Source organism: Ammospiza nelsoni, chromosome 9 (genome assembly GCF_027579445.1).
Source record: "Ammospiza nelsoni isolate bAmmNel1 chromosome 9, bAmmNel1.pri, whole genome shotgun sequence".
NCBI lineage: Eukaryota > Metazoa > Chordata > Aves > Passeriformes > Passerellidae > Ammospiza > Ammospiza nelsoni.
In genome coordinates this window covers 19,281,039-19,303,301 of record NC_080641.1, presented here as the reverse complement: position 1 = coordinate 19,303,301, position 22,263 = coordinate 19,281,039, and the positions used below count along the sequence as shown (strand labels likewise).

The 22,263-nt window shown below is 41.3% G+C and overlaps 1 protein-coding gene across 6 annotated transcripts in view; it reads left to right on the top strand.

The window, feature by feature from the left end:
- Positions 1-8,808: 8,808 nt before the first annotated feature.
- SLC44A3 (solute carrier family 44 member 3) overlaps positions 8,809-22,263 on the top strand; it is a 35,458-nt gene continuing 22,003 nt past the window's right edge. For 4 of the 6 annotated variants that reach the window (XR_009418968.1, XM_059478082.1, XM_059478078.1 and 1 more), the window contains exons 1-10: positions 8,809-8,906; positions 9,520-9,627; positions 10,915-11,057; positions 11,493-11,629; positions 13,065-13,158; positions 14,501-14,670; positions 15,195-15,284; positions 15,888-16,012; positions 17,673-17,859; positions 19,578-19,664. Coding sequence is in view for 5 of the 6 variants with exons in the window: in XM_059478082.1 (XP_059334065.1) it covers positions 8,880-8,906; positions 9,520-9,627; positions 10,915-11,057; positions 11,493-11,629; positions 13,065-13,158; positions 14,501-14,670; positions 15,195-15,284; positions 15,888-16,012; positions 17,673-17,859; positions 19,578-19,664 (1,168 nt within the window). In the remaining variant the exon portion in view is untranslated. The remainder of the gene's footprint in view (positions 8,907-9,519; positions 9,628-10,914; positions 11,058-11,492; positions 11,630-13,064; positions 13,159-14,500; positions 14,671-15,194; positions 15,285-15,887; positions 16,013-17,672; positions 17,860-19,577; positions 19,665-22,263) is intronic. The other 2 variants (XM_059478081.1, XM_059478080.1) reach the window with 2 other exon arrangements.

Below are 22,263 nucleotides of genomic sequence, written 5' to 3'. Positions count from 1 at the left end.
TTATCAACAAGGTAAAGAAGAGCAAACTCTATGAATAAAAGTTTGCATGATTGGCCCATAGATGTTTGTTTTGTCTTATTCCTTTACTGGTACACAGGAAGGGCCATGGGAATTCCCAGACACATCCACATCCTTTGGGTTGTCCACTTTCCTAGTGTTATCAACAACATTATGTTGTGCAAATATGTTACGTGGACAGGAAATTGTTATACTGCCATTGCTCATGTCAGTTTGACAACTTCAAATTTTAGTCACTAGAAAGAGGGTCAACATCCTTTTTTCAAAATATCTTTCCATTTTTAAGCACGCAATGATTGCTGCAAAATCTTGGTTCCTCAAACAGCTGCTCAAAGAAGAAGTTCTTACCTTCCATTGAGTGTTTTAGTATCAAACATTGCCTAATAGTATTCTCCACTGTAATGATACACAGTTAGTAGGACAAGCATTGGGAACAGCTAGAAGAATGCTAATTCTTTTTTACTGCATGAATGCAATCAAAGCACAGTACCTATCCCATGACTTTACCCATAATGTGACAGACTAGGAATAGTGTTGTTCTATGGTTTAATCACAACAGATGAGTAACAGCCCTCAGTTTATGTGCAAAGATTAAAATAAATCAAAACTGCAACAATATCTAGACATTTATGTACATTTTGCTTTACACAGGTCTCGGTGTAAGACTGTATCTCGTTTTACCTTACACCACAAAAACACTTCACACAAGAAGAATGCTCATGACAAGCATTATGAACAGAGTGATGAGTTGTTATTGCAGAAGCAGAAACGTTACTTGAAAAGAAGTCTCAAAAGAATGCAGTTCTTTAATCTTAGTAATGGAAAAATGTTAACTCTAGCGACAATGCTACAAGATTAGTTAATATTCATCTTCCTGCTATTAAATGAAAACTGTTTCTTCTTTCACTTTAAATGATTTATGGAAACATTGACACAAAGTGATTGCATATTGTATTAAACTATATATTGGTACTGGAAGTACCAGCAGGCAATGGATGAGAGCAGAGTGGGGCTGGCCAATGACATGGAGCTCCATGCTTCTGATTTTAGATTCCAGCTGCTCTGCCTAGCTGAACTTCATGCACATGTGCAGGATAAGTTTTGTGAGAAAGTTTGATATATAACATGTAAAAATATTCTATATCTTTTCAGATAATGGGAAAAAATTTAATTGAAAGAACGTTGGATTTCAGGATTTCTCTCTCCAAAAAATTTGTTTATAGTATTAGATCCCAAGAATTCTTAATAGAGTAGGAATTATTTCTCTAGCTATTTCACATTTAATTAGGTTTTGCAGAACTGGACCACAATTCTTAGCAAATATTTCAGCTATTGCACTCTTACCCAATAAATAGGTGTGCTTCTAAGAATGACTGCAGAATTTCTATGAGTTAGAGCTACCCATCTGGGAGAGTGCTGATTCAATGTCACTTTAATGGAGATGAATAAACTGTTTACGTAAGTCATGCCATCTCATAGTCTGTAACACCACCAGTGGCTGCTGGGCCCATTACTGCATTCCACTCGCTGTTGATTTTTCTTCTCATGACTGATTAAGACAAAACATAAATTGAGCAGGTAATTTATGAGAAGTCTGTAAAAAATTGAAGGTAAACCAAAGGTAGTAAAAAGAGTAGGTCAGATAAATAACAGACATCTGTGGGCCATTATCTGACTCAGTATGACTGGCCACATAGTGATCTTATAGACGTGCTGTTCAAACATCAGTGTTTGGAGAGCAGATTGATGATTCTTTGACAAGGGAGCCTATTGGCACTAAGTACATAGATAATCACCTTTCCTCCTGCTCGCAACAGGCTGTGCAAAGCAGGGTGTTCTGTATTCCCTTTTCAGGCAATGAAGATATTTAAGTCTTTTAACGTGTGTTGCAATGGAACTTCAGATCCTGTCTAGTTGTATAAAACTCATGCAGAAACACACTATTGTCCATGAACACCCTTTCCCTGGAACACCTGACTAAAATAATGATTATTCTCACATAAAGTAATTGGCCACACTGTGCAGTGAATATAATTAAATCTACAAATGGACTACTAACTTGAGTAGATTCTGTGCTGGCTGCCTGTGCTGTTATTGGGAGCATTACATTTGGATAAACTAGATGACCTATTGCCTTCTCTAAATAAAACCTGTGTTATTTTGAGGAAGAAAAGCAGAATAATATATGCTGCTGCCCAAGCCTCACTAGTTATTGGAAGGCTTTGTTTTAAAAAGACAACTAATTAACACAGAGAGAATTGTACATGCTGTCAAAGCTCAGTACAATAAACATCTAGACGCAATAAATCCATGAAGTTAGGCTGTTTCCACCAGAGGGACCGGTGAAAAGCAGTGCTCGCAAAGTCCAAAGCTAAAAGCTCCAACAGATGGCACTGAAGGCTCCTAGCAGCCCGTGTCGCTGAGCAATGCGCGGTCCCTGGGTTTGCCGGAGGAGCTGCAGGGCGCAGAACTGCGCGACAGTGACATCCAGCGGGAGACGGGGACACCCGCTCCTTCTGCACTCGCGGCTCTTCGAAAGCCCTGCAGTCCAAGCTGTCTCTCTGGATACAACACCATTATTTTTCTCTGGCAAACTCTCAGTAGCTGATTCTATTAATGTAAATTGTCCTTACAAGGACTAAAATATCAGTGAAGCATCTTGTGCTTTCAGAAAAGACTTCTCTCTAGTCGTTGCAATGATTCTGCTACTTATCTTAGTGTTGATAAAAACCACATTTCCCTGGTCTCCACCCAACTAATGAAAACATCTCATTGTTTTCATTCAGAACTAAACCTGACTCTGCAGGTCACAGATATTTCTGCATACTCCATGTGGTCCAGATTGAAGCCTTTTGCAATACTGTTTGATTTGGGTTTATCCTAGGTTATTCCATTCTCTTTGTGGCTCTCAAGAATATCTTCCATCCTTTCTTCCATCCTTTCTTCCATTTACATAATGTGCAGAGCAAGCAATCCTTTCCCAACCTTACAAATCCACAGCTTTCACTTCCCAATTCCTCTGAAACTCAAGCAATTCCCTTCCCTGGCTTTTTGAGGGGATGTTTTTAAGAGCAGTGTAACTTGTCTATTCTCTGTATTGAGGCACTCAGATGTACTGGCATGTCTGCTCTTTAGACCAGAGAGGGACATGAACAGCCCTGAAACACAGAAGTGTTTCAGTTCAAGCTCTGTCACTGTCTGCTACCCACGCCACTTACTGTCAGAGCCCTGGGCACATTGTAATCCTGATTTCCCACAAAGGTACAGCTCCAGCCTTGTCTGGCTTGGTGGTAATGTTCCATGTGATCCTGAAACATTGATTCTCTTGCTCTGTTCTCAGACCTTGAAATGAGTCACCTCTGAAGTTTATTATCAAGTTCAACTCAGCAAACACTTTTCTAGGGTCAGGCTGTGCTCTACCTTGTGAGGAATGAAAGGGCTCTTTGTGCAGATGTCTGCATGCTTGTGTGGCAAGTGGAACAAATTAACTTTGTGGTATTATACTCGTTCCTTGAATGATTCATATGTTTGGTAAATCACAGGAGGGATGGTGGTTTGCAGCAGTAATCTAAAACTATAGAGGCAGTAAGATGTGCACACTCCGTTCTTCTAGACTGCTGGCTAGAAGACTCAACAATCATTATCCTGAAACAAAAATAGAGCTTCTCAATGCACTAGAAATATCCAGAAGAATTTGATTATTAATTTGGTTATTAATTTGTTAAATTAAAGTGAGAAGGTTGAGAAGTAAAACATCTAAAAATTACTAGAAAAAATATTGCTTATTTTATCTTTTGTGCATTTTCATAATTATATTTACAACTAAATATTTAGAAAGTCCAGCTGTAAATGATCAGCAAACAGATGAGCAAACAGAAAAGCGAGGATGGAGCATCACAAACAAACTAACTCAAGTCATCAGAAAGATTGGACTCTTTAGCTGCCTTGGACAGAAGTCTGCCAGTGGATCCAGAGGAGCAGTGGCAGTACTCTGATCAGAAATCTGGCTGGGAGCTTTGGGTTGATAGCCAGGCCTGACTCTGCCAGGGCACTCTGGCACTCTCAGGCCAACACTGAGGATATTTGCTGGCAGGAGAGGAAAGGTGATACTCTGCTTGAGAAAGGGAGTGGTGGCAGACCCAGATTCTTTTGATCATTCCCCACAGTCTTAATCTTTTAAGTACCTTCAGGACTTGTGCTATGGCTTGTTTATGCCCACACAGCTTTCACTGTCTACCCTTTTCTTCCCTGGCCAGTTTTATTCCTCCCCATACCAGTTCTAGCCTCCCTTAGCTCTCAGGGTCCTACTTTTTTCAATCTTAGGCTCCTTTTTTCAGCCATTTCCTCCTATCTCTCAGTCTCACTCACATCCAGCCCGACCCTTTCCTCAAATCCTGCATGCTGTCCCTTGCATGCCAGTCCTCCCTCCACCTCCTCTCTCTGGCAGCCATTCCCCTGCTGTCCTAGACTTCCATTTCACTTCTGTTGCTGGTGTCCTTGCTGAGCCAGTCCTGGCTTTCAGTCTGTTACTGTGCCTCAACAGAGGCATAATGGCCCACTGTCTACAGCCTTAGGTTAAATGCTCTCATGATACTGATTTTTTGAATCCCTCATCCTTCTCAGAGACCTGCTAGGTCCTGCTTTCCTTATCAACCAAAGTATTCCTTATCAACTCCAGAAACAATAGGCAGTTCTCCTTATTCTTTACATTCATCTCAGGAGCAGTCTTTGTCCATTGTGCCTGCTCTCCATCAGGACAGTCACTGATGTGAAGGTGAAACAGTGAAGGTACATGACAGGTCAGAAGCACCTTTCAGGGCTGCCCAGACTGTCCCAGCCAGGCCCTGGGTACACCATGCAGGCACAGACGACAGATCCTTTAGCTATGTATGAAGTTCATCAAGTTGACTGAGCATACACAATGATTTATCAAAATGGTCTGGGTAAATATTGATGAATTTTCTCAAATTATGAGAAAAAGCTAGAAGCATTTCTTTCCTCTTGTCCATTAAAAATTTCTGATGAAATAACATGTAATAATTTCTTTACTACTATCCAAGAAGGGATACCATATTGTCTGGTTTTTTAATTTCATTTTTTAAAGTGACTGAATAATATGTGCTGATGTTTTTCAAAAATCTTCAGCACCTGCCATGAGAAATTTCATACTGAATGGTCCAAGAGACATGAGGTTATAAACACCTGCACTTAGAATGCAAACCTGAGCAGCAGCTTGAGAATAATAGGAGGCATTATGTTTGGTTTCTGGGTGTTACAGTTCAGGATTTTCCAAGCATAGCTACCTACAGAGAACAGTGCCTGCCTGCTAAGCTATTGTACATAAGCAAGATCATTTGAGAGCAATGGAAATTATGCTCAGCTGCACCTTCTCTAATTAGGCAGAAAATGTTTGCTTTTAAGCTGAGTTTCCTAGTTACCGTGTCCTGTTATTAAAATAATTGGTCTCTGTTCCTTGTCTGACCCAGAAGGGGATACAGATAGGGATAGTCATCTCACTTAACCAGTCTAGCAAGGAACTGTCATGTTTTCATTTAGCACCTTCCTCTCCCAGTCCACATTCATTCCTGCTCCAGTTTTAATCAGGTAAGTTTCTTGGTAAGAAAGTTGAGCCCCAAGCAGGCAGCACCAGGACTCATTCTCAGTGAATAAACTACAGTCATAAAAAAGAACTAGAAGTTTGTTATTAAAGCTTGGAGTCAGGAAGCTTGATTTCATGTTTGATTGTTTCTATATATTCTATGTGACTTCATGAAAAACAGAGAGATGAAAAATGCCCATGAATTTACACTGCTGCTCATCTGTTGCTGATAAACATGTCTGAAGATTGCTAACATGCAAAACATCCTTTAAAAACTACAAGTAGTCTCAGAAGAGTAAATGTTAATCTCCCTTGTTGTGGTTCCCCCACTGCAACACACCAAGCAGGTTGAATGGTTAGAAAATTTTAAAATGTCTTAAAATTCAAATAAATCACTGTGTGTTCCTGGGTACTCCAAGACTGTAAATATTTTCTTTTCCTTTACAAGAAATGTTACATTCTTGAGAGATCAGTGCAGACTTACAAGTGAATGTGGATCCTCATAATACCAATCTCCCATGGAAGTGGCTGTAGTTGGATACAAGATTGAAATGAAGATATCTATTTTATAAAGCCAGCATCTTGTCCACGTAGACCAGGGGACTGAGACCAAAGGCTCCAACATGGGCTTCTCACCAGAGAGAGAGAGCTCAAGCTAGTGGCCAAGTCATTAGTGCTCACAAAGGAGGACCAGTTCTCTAATCCAATACTCTTTCTCCAGAATTCATTTTCATCTCATTTCTATTTCAGCACTACAAAATATCACTTCTAAAGCTCCCTGCTCCTCACGGAGTGCTCGAATGACTCAGCTGCACAACCAGGCTCTATCCTGTGAAAGTGGTAAGACAAAACACAAAATTGATCTTTTGGGCAATTTTTGGCAGGATTGGACAAATAACAAGCGAGAGTTTTTGGTATTACACTTTGGATGTGGGTGTTTAAATCTGTTATCCAATCTGAGCTTTGTTTCCTGGTATTTGCTTCAAGTGTAGCATGAGGATCCTTCCTCATTTGTGAATATCGGCTCTCCGTGGTGTGAGGCTCTGTACACCCATCTCAAACGCTGAGCTGGAGCTCGAAACTGGGAGCCGAGCCCCACCTAGTGACACAGGATAAAAGTACTCAGCTGCTACTAAGTAGAAAAAATGTTTTATTTGATCATGTTTGAAATTCAGGATAAAAACTTAGTAAAATTAAAATATTTAATTTATGATTTTTAAAAAATCCTATTCTAATTGTGAGTTAATTTCTAGCATTTCTAAGATAATTGCTCCTAGTCTAGCTGAAGAAATAAAAGAATCTTGATTGATATTGCTCAGTAAAATCAGGCCTCTACTTCTGATTCCAATTTTTTTTTACATGAACTTCAGTTACCTGGATTTTGGAGTTTATTAAAAATATATTTGTTCCATTTGCTGGTTTCCTCTATTCACAGTAAGAATGGAACACAAAACTTAAAGAGGATCCTTCAAAAAGTGCCAGACCAACAGCAAAATATTAGCATGTGATGACAGCAAGTCATCAGATTCTAATACAGGCCTTCATTACTGGCATTTTTCTTCAAGATGATTTTTCTTAATCAGATAATGATTATGTCTCAGAATACTTTTTGTCCAGGTTAAAGGTTATTAATATTTTGGTTAGCTTTCTTGATATAATGAAAAATTAACTTATCTTATTTTAAAAATGTTAAGTTTCCTGTGAAATTTTACATTTGTGTTTCAAGGGAAAATTACTTTTCCCACACATTTTTAAAGTGCAACAGCAGAAAGTGAAGGGAAAACTATTTTCTCTATTTAGGTTTTATAAGCACAAAACTACTCCTTCGGTTTTAGAACTTCATTTTAATTTTCATCCAAATTCTGAAAACTCCCCAAAATTGATGAATGATGAGCATTAAAAGACAAAATGCTGATAAAGGCAAGAACTATGAGGTGGCTGGAAATGAAATGGATAGTAAATCTTTTGTAAGACAGTTTTCTAGAAATCATTCCTGCTGCGTTTCTTCAGAACCACTTCTTTGGAAGGGGAGGAGGTGGGGGTGGAGGTGTGTGTAAATTTAAATCAGAATTTTAGCAGGTTCTGTCAAAACAGTTAAAATGTCAATTTCGCAACCATTGTATGACTTTGTATGTATGTATGCCCCAGAACATTGTACGTTCTGAGGCAGAGATTCACTCCTTTTTATAAAAGCCCCTTTTCAGATATTAACTATTTACTTCCTTCTATGCTAGTTTGTCACCAAGGTTTCATGCTGCATTTTCTCTAGAGAACTGGAATACATGGGTTTGTTTTGCTTTATTGTTCTAGACAAGGCTAGCCTAGTGCTCTGTCTCCTATGCAAGATGGACCAATTCTTAAACAGTTTTGCAAAACAGCTTCCATTTAATTCAATTTTATTGCAATTGCAGATGTTGTATTACTTCTTAAAGAGGATATTTATTTGTTCCACTGACTGTCAGGAAGAGGACAAAACCATACTTTTAACATCCTTCCAATGTGTAATTTTCTCTAGATAATTGAGCTGAATTTAGTGAACATAAAGATAAATTGGCAACAGGAACAGCACAGAGAAAACGTTATTAAAAGTGGCTAATAATTCCCGAATTCCTCAGTCATCTGAGTTACATGGATTGACCTAATTTGGTGTTATTCCTTTTGTTGCAGGTTATTCCTGTGCATGCAAAATGCATGTGGACATAGATGAGAGTATGTATAGCATAATACAGCCCGTCAGCATGATCTAACTCTACAAACTACAGCCAAAGAGAAGCTGAAAAGGATCTATGACAGGCTGTGTATTGATAATGCAGCCGGATCAGCCGAACAGGTATCGGTGTCAGGGGCCTTTACAGGACGGAACAGCCCCCGTTCTGCGCCGGCAGTGACAAATCTTCAGCTATTCCCAGAAATAAGCTAATGAAGGGGGAAATATAAACCTCCCACCGCGGGCGGGGGCCCTGTATAAACCTGCAGCTGTAGAGGAGCTGCCGGACCCCGAGCGCCTCTCCCGGGAGCGGGAGCGGAGTGCCCGGGGCACCAATGCCGCTCTCTCCCTCCCTCCCGCGCGCAGCGGCCCCGCGGCCCCGGGCACACACGGCGGGCGGAGCTGCCGGAGGTGCCGCCGCCCGGCCCGGCCCGGCCCCGCGGCGCTGGAGCCGAGCCCCGGGCAGCCTCGCCCCGCCGAGCCGGCTGCGCCCCGGGCCCGCCCGCCGCCCCCGCGGAGCCCGGCCCGGCCCGGCCCGGCCCGGAGGGCGCGGCCATGGAGCGGCGCGGGGGCCGGCAGCAGGTGAGCGCGGGCCGGGACAGCGCGGGGGGCACAGCGGGCAGTGCGGGGGACACAGGGCGGGCAGTGAAGGGGGCACAGAGCGGGCAGTGCGGGGGCACAGAGCGGGGGCACAGGGTGGGCAGTGCGGGGGCACAGAGCGGGGGGCACAGAGGGGGCAGTGAGGGGGGCACGGAGCGGGGGGCACAGAGGGGGCAGTGAGGGGGGCACGGAGCGGGGGGCACAGAGGGGGCAGTGAGGGGGGCACGGAGCGGGGGGCACAGAGCGGGCAGTGAGGGGGGCACGGAGCGGGGGGCACAGAGCGGGCAGTGAGGGGGGCACGGAGCGGGGGGCACAGAGCGGGCAGTGAGGGGGGCACGGAGCGGGGGGCACAGAGGGGGCAGTGAGGGGGGCACAGAGCGGGGGCACAGCGCGGGCAGCGCGGGGGGCACGGAGCGGGGGCACAGCGCGGGCAGTGTGAAGGCAGCGCGCCTCGCCACGGCACAGAGCTGCCAGGTGTTCCGCACTGAGGGGGCGAAGTTACGCGCTTGCTGAAATCTCCGCCCTCTGCAACTTGAGTTAATTTCACAGGAAGTTTGTTCTGTTCTTTTCTTGAACTTTTTTTGTTTCTCTTTAGGACTCTGGAGATAGTGTTTCTGAGCTACCGGAATGGAGACCAGCCGTTTACAGAAAGTGTACGGACATTCTCTGGCTGCTCCTCTTCTGTCTTTTCTGGGCTGGTTTGGTAAGCGTGCAGTTTGTTTGTTTCCTGGAAGGACAAATCAAAATAAGAGTCTGCTGTAAGCAAAAATGAGATTGCTCTGAGAACTAAAGAAGCACATTTGTACATGTTTGTGTATGAGACGTGTTTTTGCCCAGATCCAATCTTTAGTCACAAGTACTAAAAGTAGAAGCACAGATAAAGGCTGTAAAGTTGAGGTTAGAAGGCAGTTGTGCTGGTCTGTGCAATCTGTCTCGACCACAGCCAATATTCAGCTGTACTCACTCAAAGCAGCAGTGGTTAATGTGGGACTGGGGAGCTTTGCTGCAGCCAGCAGTTGGCAAATAGCCACAGAGCTTAGTGATTGTCCTTGGTGTGTGTGAACTGTGACTTGCACCCCATGGGACAGAGGAGAAGCTTGCATCACTGAGTTCTTCAGTGGCTGGAGTGATGGGGAGATAAGCCTTGGGTAAAGCAGTACTCAGAACTTCACCAGTTTCACAGAAGAATTGCTGCTTTCTTGGCACTTGCAAAGGTTCTTTCCAGGGATTGTTTTGGCCCCCACAATGTACAGGAGGGTTTAAACTGCATTCCTGGACAAGGTGTTTCATTTTGACTGAGAATTGCTGCTACTTGTCCAGCAGAGGTACTTAGCTACCTCTGGGGTTTACAAGAAGATGATCTACTGGAACTTTGATCTGGCAGCAGAACAACTAAAAGGTCAGGGCAGTGTCACCTAAGTGACACTGCACAGTGTGGCTTTCTACAGGTTTTTTACATATGTTAAAGATACTCCTTCCTGAAATTTCAGGTAATCTCAATTTTAAATATATTTTGTGTTTAAAAATAATTCTGATTACATTCACTAGCAGCTTCAAGGGCACATCATGGCAGCAATTCTATTGTCCAAGTGTGTCTTGAAGGTCACCCTGTAACATGAGATGTAGTGAGCCTATGAAAAGTCACCATTTGATTGATCTTGCCTAGTGACACACATGAACATCTCCAGGAACAGTGTTCAGCACCTTAGTAATGCTTTTCTCTTATTTTAATCAGGACCTCTATCTTCCTTCTCCTGTGTTATTCTGCTTAATTTATATACGTTCAACAATAGATGAGGGAAAGCTCTAAGGAAGCATTAGGGCTAAAGTTGCCCATGTGACTTGCTCTGGCTTTGTGCAGAGAGGTGAATTTTAGATTTAATTGTTTGGACCCGGAAGGCAAAAATGCATGACCTAAAAGGAATATTTATTGAATAGGAAGGAAAAGCTATGGTAGCATGCTTTCATATTTAAATAAATATTTTAACAGGTGTTTATAAGTGGCTATGCTGTGGTGGCTGGTGCTGCAGAAAGACTTGTGCTTGGATATGACAGCTTTGGGAACATATGTGGTCGGAAGAACACTCCTGTAGAAGGGGCAAATCTTTCTGGATTGGACATGACTAATAAAAAGTAAGTGCATCAGATAATGTATAAGTCAATCAAATGTTTGAGAACTTAGTAAAATACACATCTTCTAGTTGTCAGTCATATACATCTGTGTAACTATACACTGTTGTATTGAAAGGCAAAAAAGGTGGGAGTAGTGCAGAAGAGTGACATTAAAAAGTTAAGGTAGAATTCGAAAATTTGCTGTGTTGTTATGCTTTATGCAGCTGCCTTCTTAAAGAGGATCTTAAATGGGACATCAGCCAAACAGGCAGTCATTCTATATGGCAAATCTTTCTACTTAAGGATGTTGCACATTGAAGTTCCCAGTCATTCCACTGACTCCTTTGGAAAAAGTTTCACTTGCTTTGTAGCACTTTAAAAAGAAGGTTCAGAATTTAAACTTATGAAAAACCAAGAAAGCTTGTTTTTTGAGAAGAGGATCTTTTTTCTTTCTAGGTATGTGTTCTTTCTGAATTCATGCAGCCTGGAAATACAAAGCCCCAAAATCAGTTCACTTTCCTTGTGCGTGTCAAGTTGTCCACAACAGCAACTCAACTCTTTGGAAGATCTACAGAGTTTTGCAAGGAATAATGGTGTGCCACAGGGAATATGAGTACCTCAGTGTGTCTGTAGAACAGTTGAGCAGCTTCCACTTTGTTTTTGTTATGGCTCTTACACTAGGGAGTCATATTTTACCATTAATTTCCTGAACAGTTCATGATAACAGAAAATAAAATGTCTTGTTTCTGCTTTATTTCAAACCCACAGTTTCTAGAAATGTTACAGTTCTCTTATGCAAATTAGAAAGTTGTTCATTAACTCCTGCACAGTGCTGAGATTATGTAACAGAAAACTGACTGTTGATAATGAACTAGTGAAGTTTGGTGGGGGTGCCAGTAGGTGACCAGAGTTCATATGTTGTTTGTGACTCTTGTCCAACTGGTTCCTTTAAATGTAATTAAAACTGTGGTGGAATTATTAATTCCATGAAGACACAAGTGGATTTATCCCTCTAGACATTAGATCCCTGCGTTTGCTATTGCATTTTGTTGTAGTTTAACCCCTGCTGGCAACTAAGTACCACACAGCCCCTCACTTCCTAGCAAATCCAGGACACACCTTGAAATTTTATTTGATTCTGGTGTTCAAGATGAAAATGCTGTCAGAAATAGCTGTTATGTGAAAGAGGCTCCAGTTTATTCATGTCCAACATGTAAATAAAATAATCTGTAGCCTAAGCCTTATTTCATGGGGTGTATATAAACTTCAGACCATATGAATATTAATAGCTGTTATTGTTGGAGGTCAGTATCCCATTATTTTTTTTTTGTTTTGCTGTTCTATTTGGCAGAGATTGCTATTTAAATTGACAATGTTTGTTTTAATTTAATTCTGGAGTAGTTTGACATAATTTTGTATCTACAGAAGCTGTAAACACCTGTGAGATTATATAAGTATTTTCAGTCTAACTAAACATAATTGCATCAAATTCCAGCTAAAACTGCTTGCATGTTTATGTCAAGGCAGGGAGAAGTCTTGCATTTTGAATGGCTTGGATTACCCAGCCTTTCTTTCCCAGGAGTGCTGTCTAATGGAGCAGAGAACCTGGAAATATTTCTCCTAGATGCCAGCACAAGTTAGGTTTCTGGATACAGATGTATTCTATTCTAACTCAGGAGGGCCTGGTTCTATTGTAGCTTCCATCATTTCAGGTTTTTCTCTAGTCCTAGTGAGCAAGGATTAATGGCACTCTGGAGCAAACAGTGTGCCTGCCCTCCAGGAATATAAGTGATAACTGTGGTTAAGTTGAGAAGGCAAAAGATCCTGCAGAGATTGGTTTATATTTACTCAACTACTTAATTTGCTATTCATATTCCCACTGGAATATCAGGGATGAAAATGGACTGCTAAGGGATCAAACCAGAAGTGCAACAAAACTTAGCTGTTAATGTGGTTTTTCTCTCAATTTTTTACTAATCTTAAGTTACTTTTTTCTCTCTCTGGTTTCTTTTTTGTTTGTTTTTTTAGGTTCTTTCCTTTGTGTTTACAGCCTGAATGTTTCCAGTTACACAGTAAATCCAAAGGCAGCTCAGCTGTGTCCCACACTGCCAGTTCCACCAAGGTAAGCATGACTGAGTGCTTTACGACCTCCTTCAGTCCAAACAGCTTCTTATGGATTGTTACTTTCTCACATCTTGTATTTGCTTCACAGTCAGGATGGTTTTGCTTTGTTTATTTATTTTTTTGTCTGTGTATCCTTACAAGTTCTTTTATGTGCCTGTGAACATGCCAGTGTCCTGTCCCACAGAACAAACAAGGACTGCATTCCTTCCATTCCTCTTCCTTTTCCAAATTAGGAAAAAGCACTCCATATGAGGAACAGCTTAGCTCCTGCACAAATTTTGCTTTCTCCCTCAATGCCAAGGATGTGGTCTTTGGCCTTGCTTCTTCTCCTGAGCCCAGAAATTTCCATCAGAATAATTTTATAGCCAGATGGCTTGAAGCACAGATATGTGGATGTTGCTGTCTTTGTCAAATCAGGCATTTGTGACTCAAAATTCTTAAACTCGTGATTTTAAGTTCCACTGTGTCATGAAAATACAGCAGAGAATTGGAATCTCTGTGTTTGCAGAGCTAATTCATCTGCTTGGAACAGCAGAAAATAGAACAAAATGAAGAGGAGAGAGCAGGAGACATGTAAAAACATTACATACAGTGGATCAAAAGACAGCGTGTAAATTGATGAAAAAATATGGCATGTTTCACTTATTTCCTCAAATCTCTAGGCCTTTTTTTGGTTTGCCAAGGAAGTCAGCAAAGTTATTCATCTTGCACAAAAATATTACATGGTAGAAGCAAAGCTAGTTAGTAAATTTTTAGCTGTTGATAACAAAACCTCTCCTTTTCAGGTATGATTTTGCCATTGGCTGTTGTAGGGCAGCACTGCCAAAGTGGGACAATAAATTTATGCAAGAAGCTTGGCTGGGAGTGCCAAATAATTTTGTATAAATATTTGGTGCCATTAATTGTACCTTGCAAACATTGTTTTGGTGTGGCTTTTAGAATGCTTAAATATCATAAAAGCAATACAAAGTGGTTTTGATCTAGAATTATCTACAACAACATAGGTTGCAGCTATGTTAACATGAACTTTGTTTTTACATAAATACATGGGAGCAAAGCAGGTGAAGCCAGACTAGAATGGGAATAGGAGCTATGTGCTGATGGTGATAGTTGATGAGAGAGTTGTTAATTTCTTTCCTCAGGCTGATCTTGAATGGATCTGTTCTGGTACAGTGATACAGGCATGATACTGTTAAGGAGTTTATTCTGCAGATTATACATAAAACTACTCTTTATAACAGAATGCTGTCTGTGGAAAATGGCAGGATGGATCTCTGTGGATTTTAAACTGTTTGTCCAGTAATTAATATTTTTTACCACTTTTGTTTTCAACATTTCAGTAAATCCTTTCCATTATTTAATCGCTGTGTTCCACAAAATCCTGAATGTTATTCCAAATATGCATCTGTCCTCATAAGTATGGTTAATGAAATGGATGTTTTTCACCGAATTCTGAGTGGAATATTGGCAGGAAGAGATACTGTGATAGGACTGAGTGTCCTTGCACTAGGTAAGGTTATAAGTAAAAAGTGGATAATGATATTCAATTAAAAGGTTAAAGTGTTTCTTGTAAGTCTATATGTTTAATTGAAAAGTAGACTTTTTTCATATTTTCTGGGCACAGTTATTTTTTAAGGAAGAGTGATCAGATTTTATCAGGAGACATTTAATAGACTGGTGAAATGCAGATCTCTATCAGATTCTGTGGTCCATGACATGGTTAAATACCTCATTTTGGAGGACCGTAAGAAATTGTTGAAGAAAAAGATTACATCAGCATGAATACTTGACTCTTACATAAGATGTTAGTAAAAAGCTAGTATTTCCCGTGGTGAAATACATCAGCTATAAGTTTCTTATTATTTAAGTTAGAGGTAACTGTGTGCTTTAAATGTTAAAGAGCTTGCCAGCTTTATTAAATGCTGTTGCTATTAACATTACTGTTTAAAAATAAAAGCCAAAATTCTACAAGAACCTTAAATTTATATTTAAAATGAAAAGGGTTGTAACACTCAAACTTTATGTATTTTTCAGCCTTCTCTTTGATACTGGTTTTAGCCTTCAGATTCATTCAGACCCTCTTCATCCATACTCTGATTGCACTGGTTGTGTTTGGGTTGTTGTGTAAGTATACTTACTGTTTCACTGTACTGAAGGATTAGCAGCTGACCAAACAGCTATCCTTTATTTCCGTGGCCATCCTCAGAAACCTTCAGCTTACCACAGTCATTTCCAAGCTGAGGCCTTTTGGTGCCAAGGTCTGGCTGTGCTGTTCCAGCTGCTGAGTGTTAGGATGATGGTGATGTTTATTGTTTTTATAGATGCCTAGGAACAACATTTCTTTTGGCAGATGAACGCAGTTATGAAAATGCTACTGTTTCAAAGAATGCTTAGTGAACTCTTATACTGAACCATAGGAATCTCTCTGGCTAAAGCTTGTCATTCCATGAAAGTTAGCTTTGGATCTCCACAATGAAATTACATGCCTGAGCTTTGGGATAATGCAAGAAGTCCAAATGTTCTGCTGCGGTTTTACCTCATTCTGACAGGCCATTACTGGAAGTTTCTCTGTGCTCCCTGGTCCTGTGGCTCACTTTGGTGGCCGGCAGTATTCCCGAGCCCTGGGGGATGGTGGGAGGGCAGGACACTGGGAAGGGAGGGTGGCAGGCATCATCCTGCCAGCAGCAGCGTGCCCTGCCCGCCCTCACGCTGCTCTGCTCTGCTCAGTTGTGTCAGGTGTGCTCTGGTGGCTCCATTACGACTACAGGAATGACCCCAGCACTGAACTGGAAACAGAAAAGGAAAATGTAAAATTCCTATTTGGATATGCCATCTTCTCAACAATCATCACTGTAAGTAGCATTTTGCCCTAAGCAATGGCAGAGGCTGTAACTTGAAAACTTGAACTACAGGGGTTCTGCAACAATAAAAATAATTCCTAATTCTTTTCAAATTGGAAAATGAGATTAAATTTTAAGATCTTCTTACATTCATTCACATATAATCATAAAATGACAGAATGGTTTGGGTTGGAAAGGACTTTAAAGATCCCTAGTTCTAAATAGATTTTTAGGCCCCCAACAAAACTACAAAAATAATTTTATATATTCATTGTGAAACTTGTTTTTTAGCCTTGCCATACTTCAAACCTGTACAAACTGTATCAGTGTTGTTGGTGTAAAAATGCCAGAATTGTGTTCCATGCCCACTTTGTGCTGCATCAGCTCACTGGAGAATCATGTTGAATGTGCACAGGGCATTGGCTGAGTATGGATATGAGATCTGTGGATTCATCCCACCCTGTCAGCAGGAGAAAGGGGTGGCAGCTCTTTGAGACAATGAAAGGGGCAGTGAAATGCAGGCAGCATTGTCTAGACCTCAAGTTACAGGGTTAAATTCTGTTTTTCTCTCAATGACCTTGTTTTACAATAGAAAATCTAAGTGGCTTGCAACTTCTGAAGAGAGTTTTTTCACTCTGATGTTGCAATGTTAAAAGGAGCCATTTCTCAATTTGAGGGTACAGTCAATTTATACTTCATGAGACATTTGTCAAAGCAGTTGTCCTGTTGTCTTAGAGATAAGTAAGATCCATATGGAATTTGCCAGATATGAACAGTCTGGCAGTTTACAGTGACAAATATAAATGTGTCACAGACCAGATTTTTTTTTAATATCCTCTGAAAGTTATGACCTTTTTACATCTGCTGATACTAAAAAGGTAAGAAAAAGTTTCTTTGAGTGCTGGTGACTGTTGTTTGCAGAGCTGTGGGAACAGCCACTGCTGCAGGTTATGCTTCAATTCAGAGCTGGTGGCTTCTTTCCAGAGCAGGCAAGAAAACTAGTGAAGGAGCTGCCACTGGTTGTGTTTATTGCTTTAGAGATTCCAGCCTCCCTTTTAATTGCTGGTCATAGTTCCTTGTCACATAGAAAGTATTGGGGATTTTGTGAGATTTTTGACTCAAGGCTTTGTTGTTGGCAGGTTGGGTTTTTTACTTTTGGAAGACAATAATTGATTTAAATAAGTTTTCATTTTATGTCTGCTTTGCTCCTATACATACATAGCTCAGAAACTAGTTGGGTTGTGGACTGCAGGAAAGGACTGGTTCTCCTACCATTGTGAAAGTGAACAGTAGCAAGCTGACCTGAGTAGAAAGAAAGTTTAAAAGTTCATGACATGCAGGATATGTGAAAGCAATGTGCAGTGTGTAATGTATGTTTATGTTTGCTATAAAGCAAAACAGACAGTTTCCATTAGATCAATTAAAGTCTTATGGATACTATTTTGTTAAAAAAAACCAGCAATGACTATTGTAGGAAAATAAATTTTAATCCACAGGCTCTTTGAGAACATAGGTAATGTCTTGGAAGGACTTTCTAATATGTAGTAAGATTGTATCAATTGCTTTGTTGTCATGTCTTTGTGAAATCTGTATCCTCTGATCTCACATTTGACAACTCTGATAATTTTCTTGACAAACCCCTAACAATTTGTCTTTTTATTTCCTGAAACAGGTTGTTCTGCTCTCCCTTATATATGTACTAAGAAAGAGGCTTCCTTTCTCTGTTCAGCTCTTTAGAATTGTTGGCAAAATCATTGGCAGAATTCCTTTCCTCCTGTTCCAGCCACTCTGGACTTTTCTGATTCTCATTGTGTTCTGGGTATTTTGGGTTGCTGTACTGCTTAGCTTAGGAACTGCAGGTAAGCATATGCTTTTCATGTTTCTGACTGAGTGCTAGCCATTTCCTAAATTCTCTTCTTAGATGTGGGACTTCTTGGTGCTGGCGTACAAAATGTGGGCTAGCATTGTTACACAGCTGAGTTATTTTATTTTATTTTATTTTATTTTTTAATTCTTTAATTTTTAAATTTTTTTTACCAGCTGTTACAATCATAGCGCAGCTCAAAGGTATTTTATGTTTTGTCTTCTTTCTAACTTGAAAGGAATGCTGATCTTTTCAGCAAGTGATGCAAACAGTACAGAGGACAGCACAAACTTACTGCACAGCAGAGTTATGATAAAGTTTCAGTTTTGAAAGAAATTACTTTTCTCAGATTTCGCATAAGAAGGGAAGGTATATATATTGTTTTTATGAGCAACCTAGTAAAACATAGGTTTTGACAGAGGTGTTCTGGCTGGGTATTTTTAGTGCAGATGTCAGTCCTTGTAAGATCTTCCTGTTAGAAGCATGTTAATGTCTAGCAGTGCACGTGTGCATTTTATAAATAACCCAGATCACGTCTCAGTTACAACCCGAGCATGAACGCAGGTGGGAAGGCGCCGCTCTGTGCGGGCAGTGTCCCGGGTGGGTTGGGCGCTGGGTGTCCCGGCCGTGTCCGTGGGGACACTTTGGGGCCGTCGGGCGCTCGCTGCGCCCGCAGCAGCAGCGCCCGCGCCCGCCAGGGGGCGCCGCAGCCCGCGGGGAGCGCCTCAGGCCCGCCCGCCCGGGGAGCGGCTCCGGAGAACCGGGGGGACAAAGGGCGGCTCGGCCCGCCGGGCTCCGGGCAGGGCTGGCGGCGTGCCTGGGCCTGTCGTGCTCCGGGGAATGGCCAGCGCTGCCCCCGAGCCCGCCGTGCTCCGGGACACAGCGGCTGAGCCGGGCCGCTCCGGGACACGGCCGGCGCAGCGGCTGAGGCGGCCCGCGGGCTGAGCGCACGGACAGCTCCGTGTCAGCCGGATTGCTGTTGGGATTTCCAGTCCCTTACTCTACCTCAGGTGTGCTTTGTGATTCAAATCTTGGAGGACGAGCGCTAAACGAGATCTGGTGTTGAGAATATTCCATTAGGTTGTCGCTCAAATTTTCAACCCGAATATGAGTCCTCTGAAATGCTGCCTGTTAAAGCAGCTCACCATCAGATAAGCTGGGGGTCGTTCTGCTGTTCTGGGTAGACAGACCCACACATCCTGTAATGACAAATGCATACAGAACCGTATGGTTAATAATGCACTGACAGGACACCTTGGTATTATTAATTAGTTTTCTACAATTGTCCTGTAAGTGGAAGATGTCTCTTTTTATTTTGAGTTTTGGGGACTTTTTGCACCACTTGAGAGTACTTCTCTGAAGATCTCCAAAGATATGCTTTCTCTTGCAGAGCAATTTGTTTTCTTCATTGACAAATAGTTACCTGTCTAGGATACAGCTTGTAAAATACAGGTGGTGATTTTCTTTGGTTTGACGCTTTGACATTTTCTTCTCACAGATTTGTTTTCTGGGGCTGTGCAGGCTGTATTTTAAATGCAAATGTACCAAGAAAGCTGAAAAAAATGAAATGTTTACAAAGACACTAGACTTTTTGTCTAATACAGAGAGATGGGTAAATTAAATTGGCTTGCTGCTGTGCTGCACCTGTTCTTAACATTTTCTTTGAATCTGCACTAGTTATATAATATTTATGGTGTCTCTGCATCTTAACAGTTCTGGAGCACTTGATCCTTGCTTCAGCTGTGGCACACCTGATCATTATGTGGCCATGGAGGCACCTTATTTACATCTCCTCCAAAAGTTAGTGTTACGGTGAGAAAAAAGTCCTAACTTTTTGGGGGCTATAGAAAGCTATAGCCTGCACTTGAAAGGTACTTATGCACATGACTAATTTGAAACACATGGATAATCCTATTAAAATCAGTGGGACTACTTATGCATTTTAGGGTAGGCACCTGCCTAAGTACCTTGGTAATTCAGAATCTGTAAGAGCAGCAGAGACTGAGTGAATTCCAGACCTAGAAAACTAGGAGAAATGCCAAGACTTCATGAGACTTTAGGTAGCACAGTGGCACCAGTTAGAACCATTAGCTGGCTAGGAATGGAATTCAGCTGTTCTTTGGAAAAGCTGATATGTCTTAGGGTTATTGAGTTTTATTGTTTGCTAATTTGTGGGTAATTCACTGCAGAACTGAAGTAGCCATGTGGCACAGCAGAGAATGTGTTTCAGCTTTTCAGAGTGCAGGAGCTGTGAGGTCTGCATGGTGAAAATACTATGAATGTAGGATGAGAAGGTGGTGTGATTTTTTTGTGTAATAAAGGTGCATCCTGCAAGCAAGTGAGCAGCAGAACTGCCACATAAAGCTGTGCAACAGCAAAATGAGCAATAAAAATGTGTTTCCTGCAGGGGCCTTGACATTCCTATTACAGTCAGGTAGCTTACCTGTAAATACCTTTACATGAAAAAGCACAAAATAAGATAACACAATATATTGTGTTGCAGGAAGCACTAAGATTCAGTGTATGATTCCAGAACCTTTCCTCACAGTGGGAGGGGCACAGCATATTTTCATGTTAACAGGAACTGATAAACAGGCTCTCAGTATTTTCTTGTCAGTGGCTCTTTGTTTGTGATAAGGAAATTGCTGGACTAGACTTCCCAGGAATTTTTTGTCTCTTACAGCAGCCTGTTGCTGCAGGCATCAGCAACACCTCAGAGCAGCAGCTGCTGAAGAAGGGCATCTGAGCTAAGTGTGTCAGTCCCAAAATGCAGCTGAAGGTGCCACATGCAGCCAGCACTGACTGGTGTCCCAGTGCCCTGCTCTGCTGGCTGCCAGGGCAGCGCTGTGAGTCCCAGGGGAAATTCTCCTGCCTTCCGCTGCAAACACTTGGCCTGTTTGCTTTGTTAACATCACTTCTTTTGAAGTATTGGCAGCAGATCAACACTTGTACTCATCAAAGGCTTCCAGATCTGGTGGTTCAGATGTGGGGTGTTCAGTTCTTTACTGGGTTGTTAATGTCATCGCTAAGAGTGTATGATACCCTGGGAAGTTTCATTATTGTGTCCTTGGAGAAAAATATTCTGTTGACAGATTGAACTGTATTTCAGGCTGTGTTGAAACAGTTCAGTTTGTATGAACAGGTAGATCATAGTACAATGATGAGGAAAATGGCATACACTTTTCTTGACAGGTTATCTAGGACAGCTTTAAAGTTTATCTGAGATACTGATATAGAAAAATAGCCTTGCATGTAGTTCTGCTGACAAAGTCAGGCATGTCTGGTAGGCCCAGAAGACAGGAAATTGGACAGAGATGTTTATATCATTAAACAGATTTTTGGGAAATAACAAAACTAGTTTACTTTACCTGATCAGCAAAGTGATCAAAGGTGAACTCACAGATGGCTCTGCCTGATTTCTGTGCAGCTGAGCACAGCACTGTGCACATGTACAGGTACAGGGTTGTCCAGGAAAGACAAAGCCATTACTGTTATTACTGCAGGTGGTTATTTCAGTAGGCTGGTAAAAAGCAAATAGGATTAGTTTGCCATATGAACATTTATCAGTCTTCATGACAACAGTACTGAACAAAGCCTGAACAGGTCTATTTTGGAAAAAGAAATGTTCAGGTGGATTGTATGGTGGAAAATGTCCTTAATTCTGCTACCAAATGGTGTAATGTCTTTGTGTGAAAATGGAGAGGCAGGACACCTTTGTGTCTCACTGACATCTTGTTTGCCTGAGTTCCCTTAGTAAAGGCTGTAGGCTGTGGATAATGAGTGTATTTGGCTAGTTGTCTGCTGCAGGAAAAGGCAGTCAAGAGCCTCTGGAAGAAATATGGAAAATGAAAAATCTTTTGAATTCATAATTATATGGTGCCTCACTCATTTTAATGACTTAAAGTAATTATTGTATCCTCAAAAACTCACCTTAAAAAACCCTCACTTTTGCAAACTTAAAACCAGTGAGGCACAGGATGGGGAGGCATGAGGGAGAGTTTGTGAGAAGAGATCTGAGTAGTAGCTTTTTCAAACCATCAAATATCTTGCACTTCCCAGACTTAAAATTCATTTGAATATATTGGAAGCACTACATTGTTTCTATGAATGACCAACCAAACAGCACTGGAGAGAGCTTGCCTGTTCAGCCAATATTGTTAACCTCTCAGGAAAAAAAAAAAATCTAGAAAATATATCTGTATTTATGTACCCATGTAGCATTTTTTTTATCTTTCAAAGAACTCTAAAATAATGTTGCAGTGCTACTGTGGGGTAGATGGATATTTTTCTTTATTTACAGACTAAAAGGCTGCTTCTGAAAACTTAAAAAAAGCTTGTCTAAAGCTGATGGTATTGCTGAAACAAATCTTTACTGTTTCTACTTCTAGTTATTCTTGAG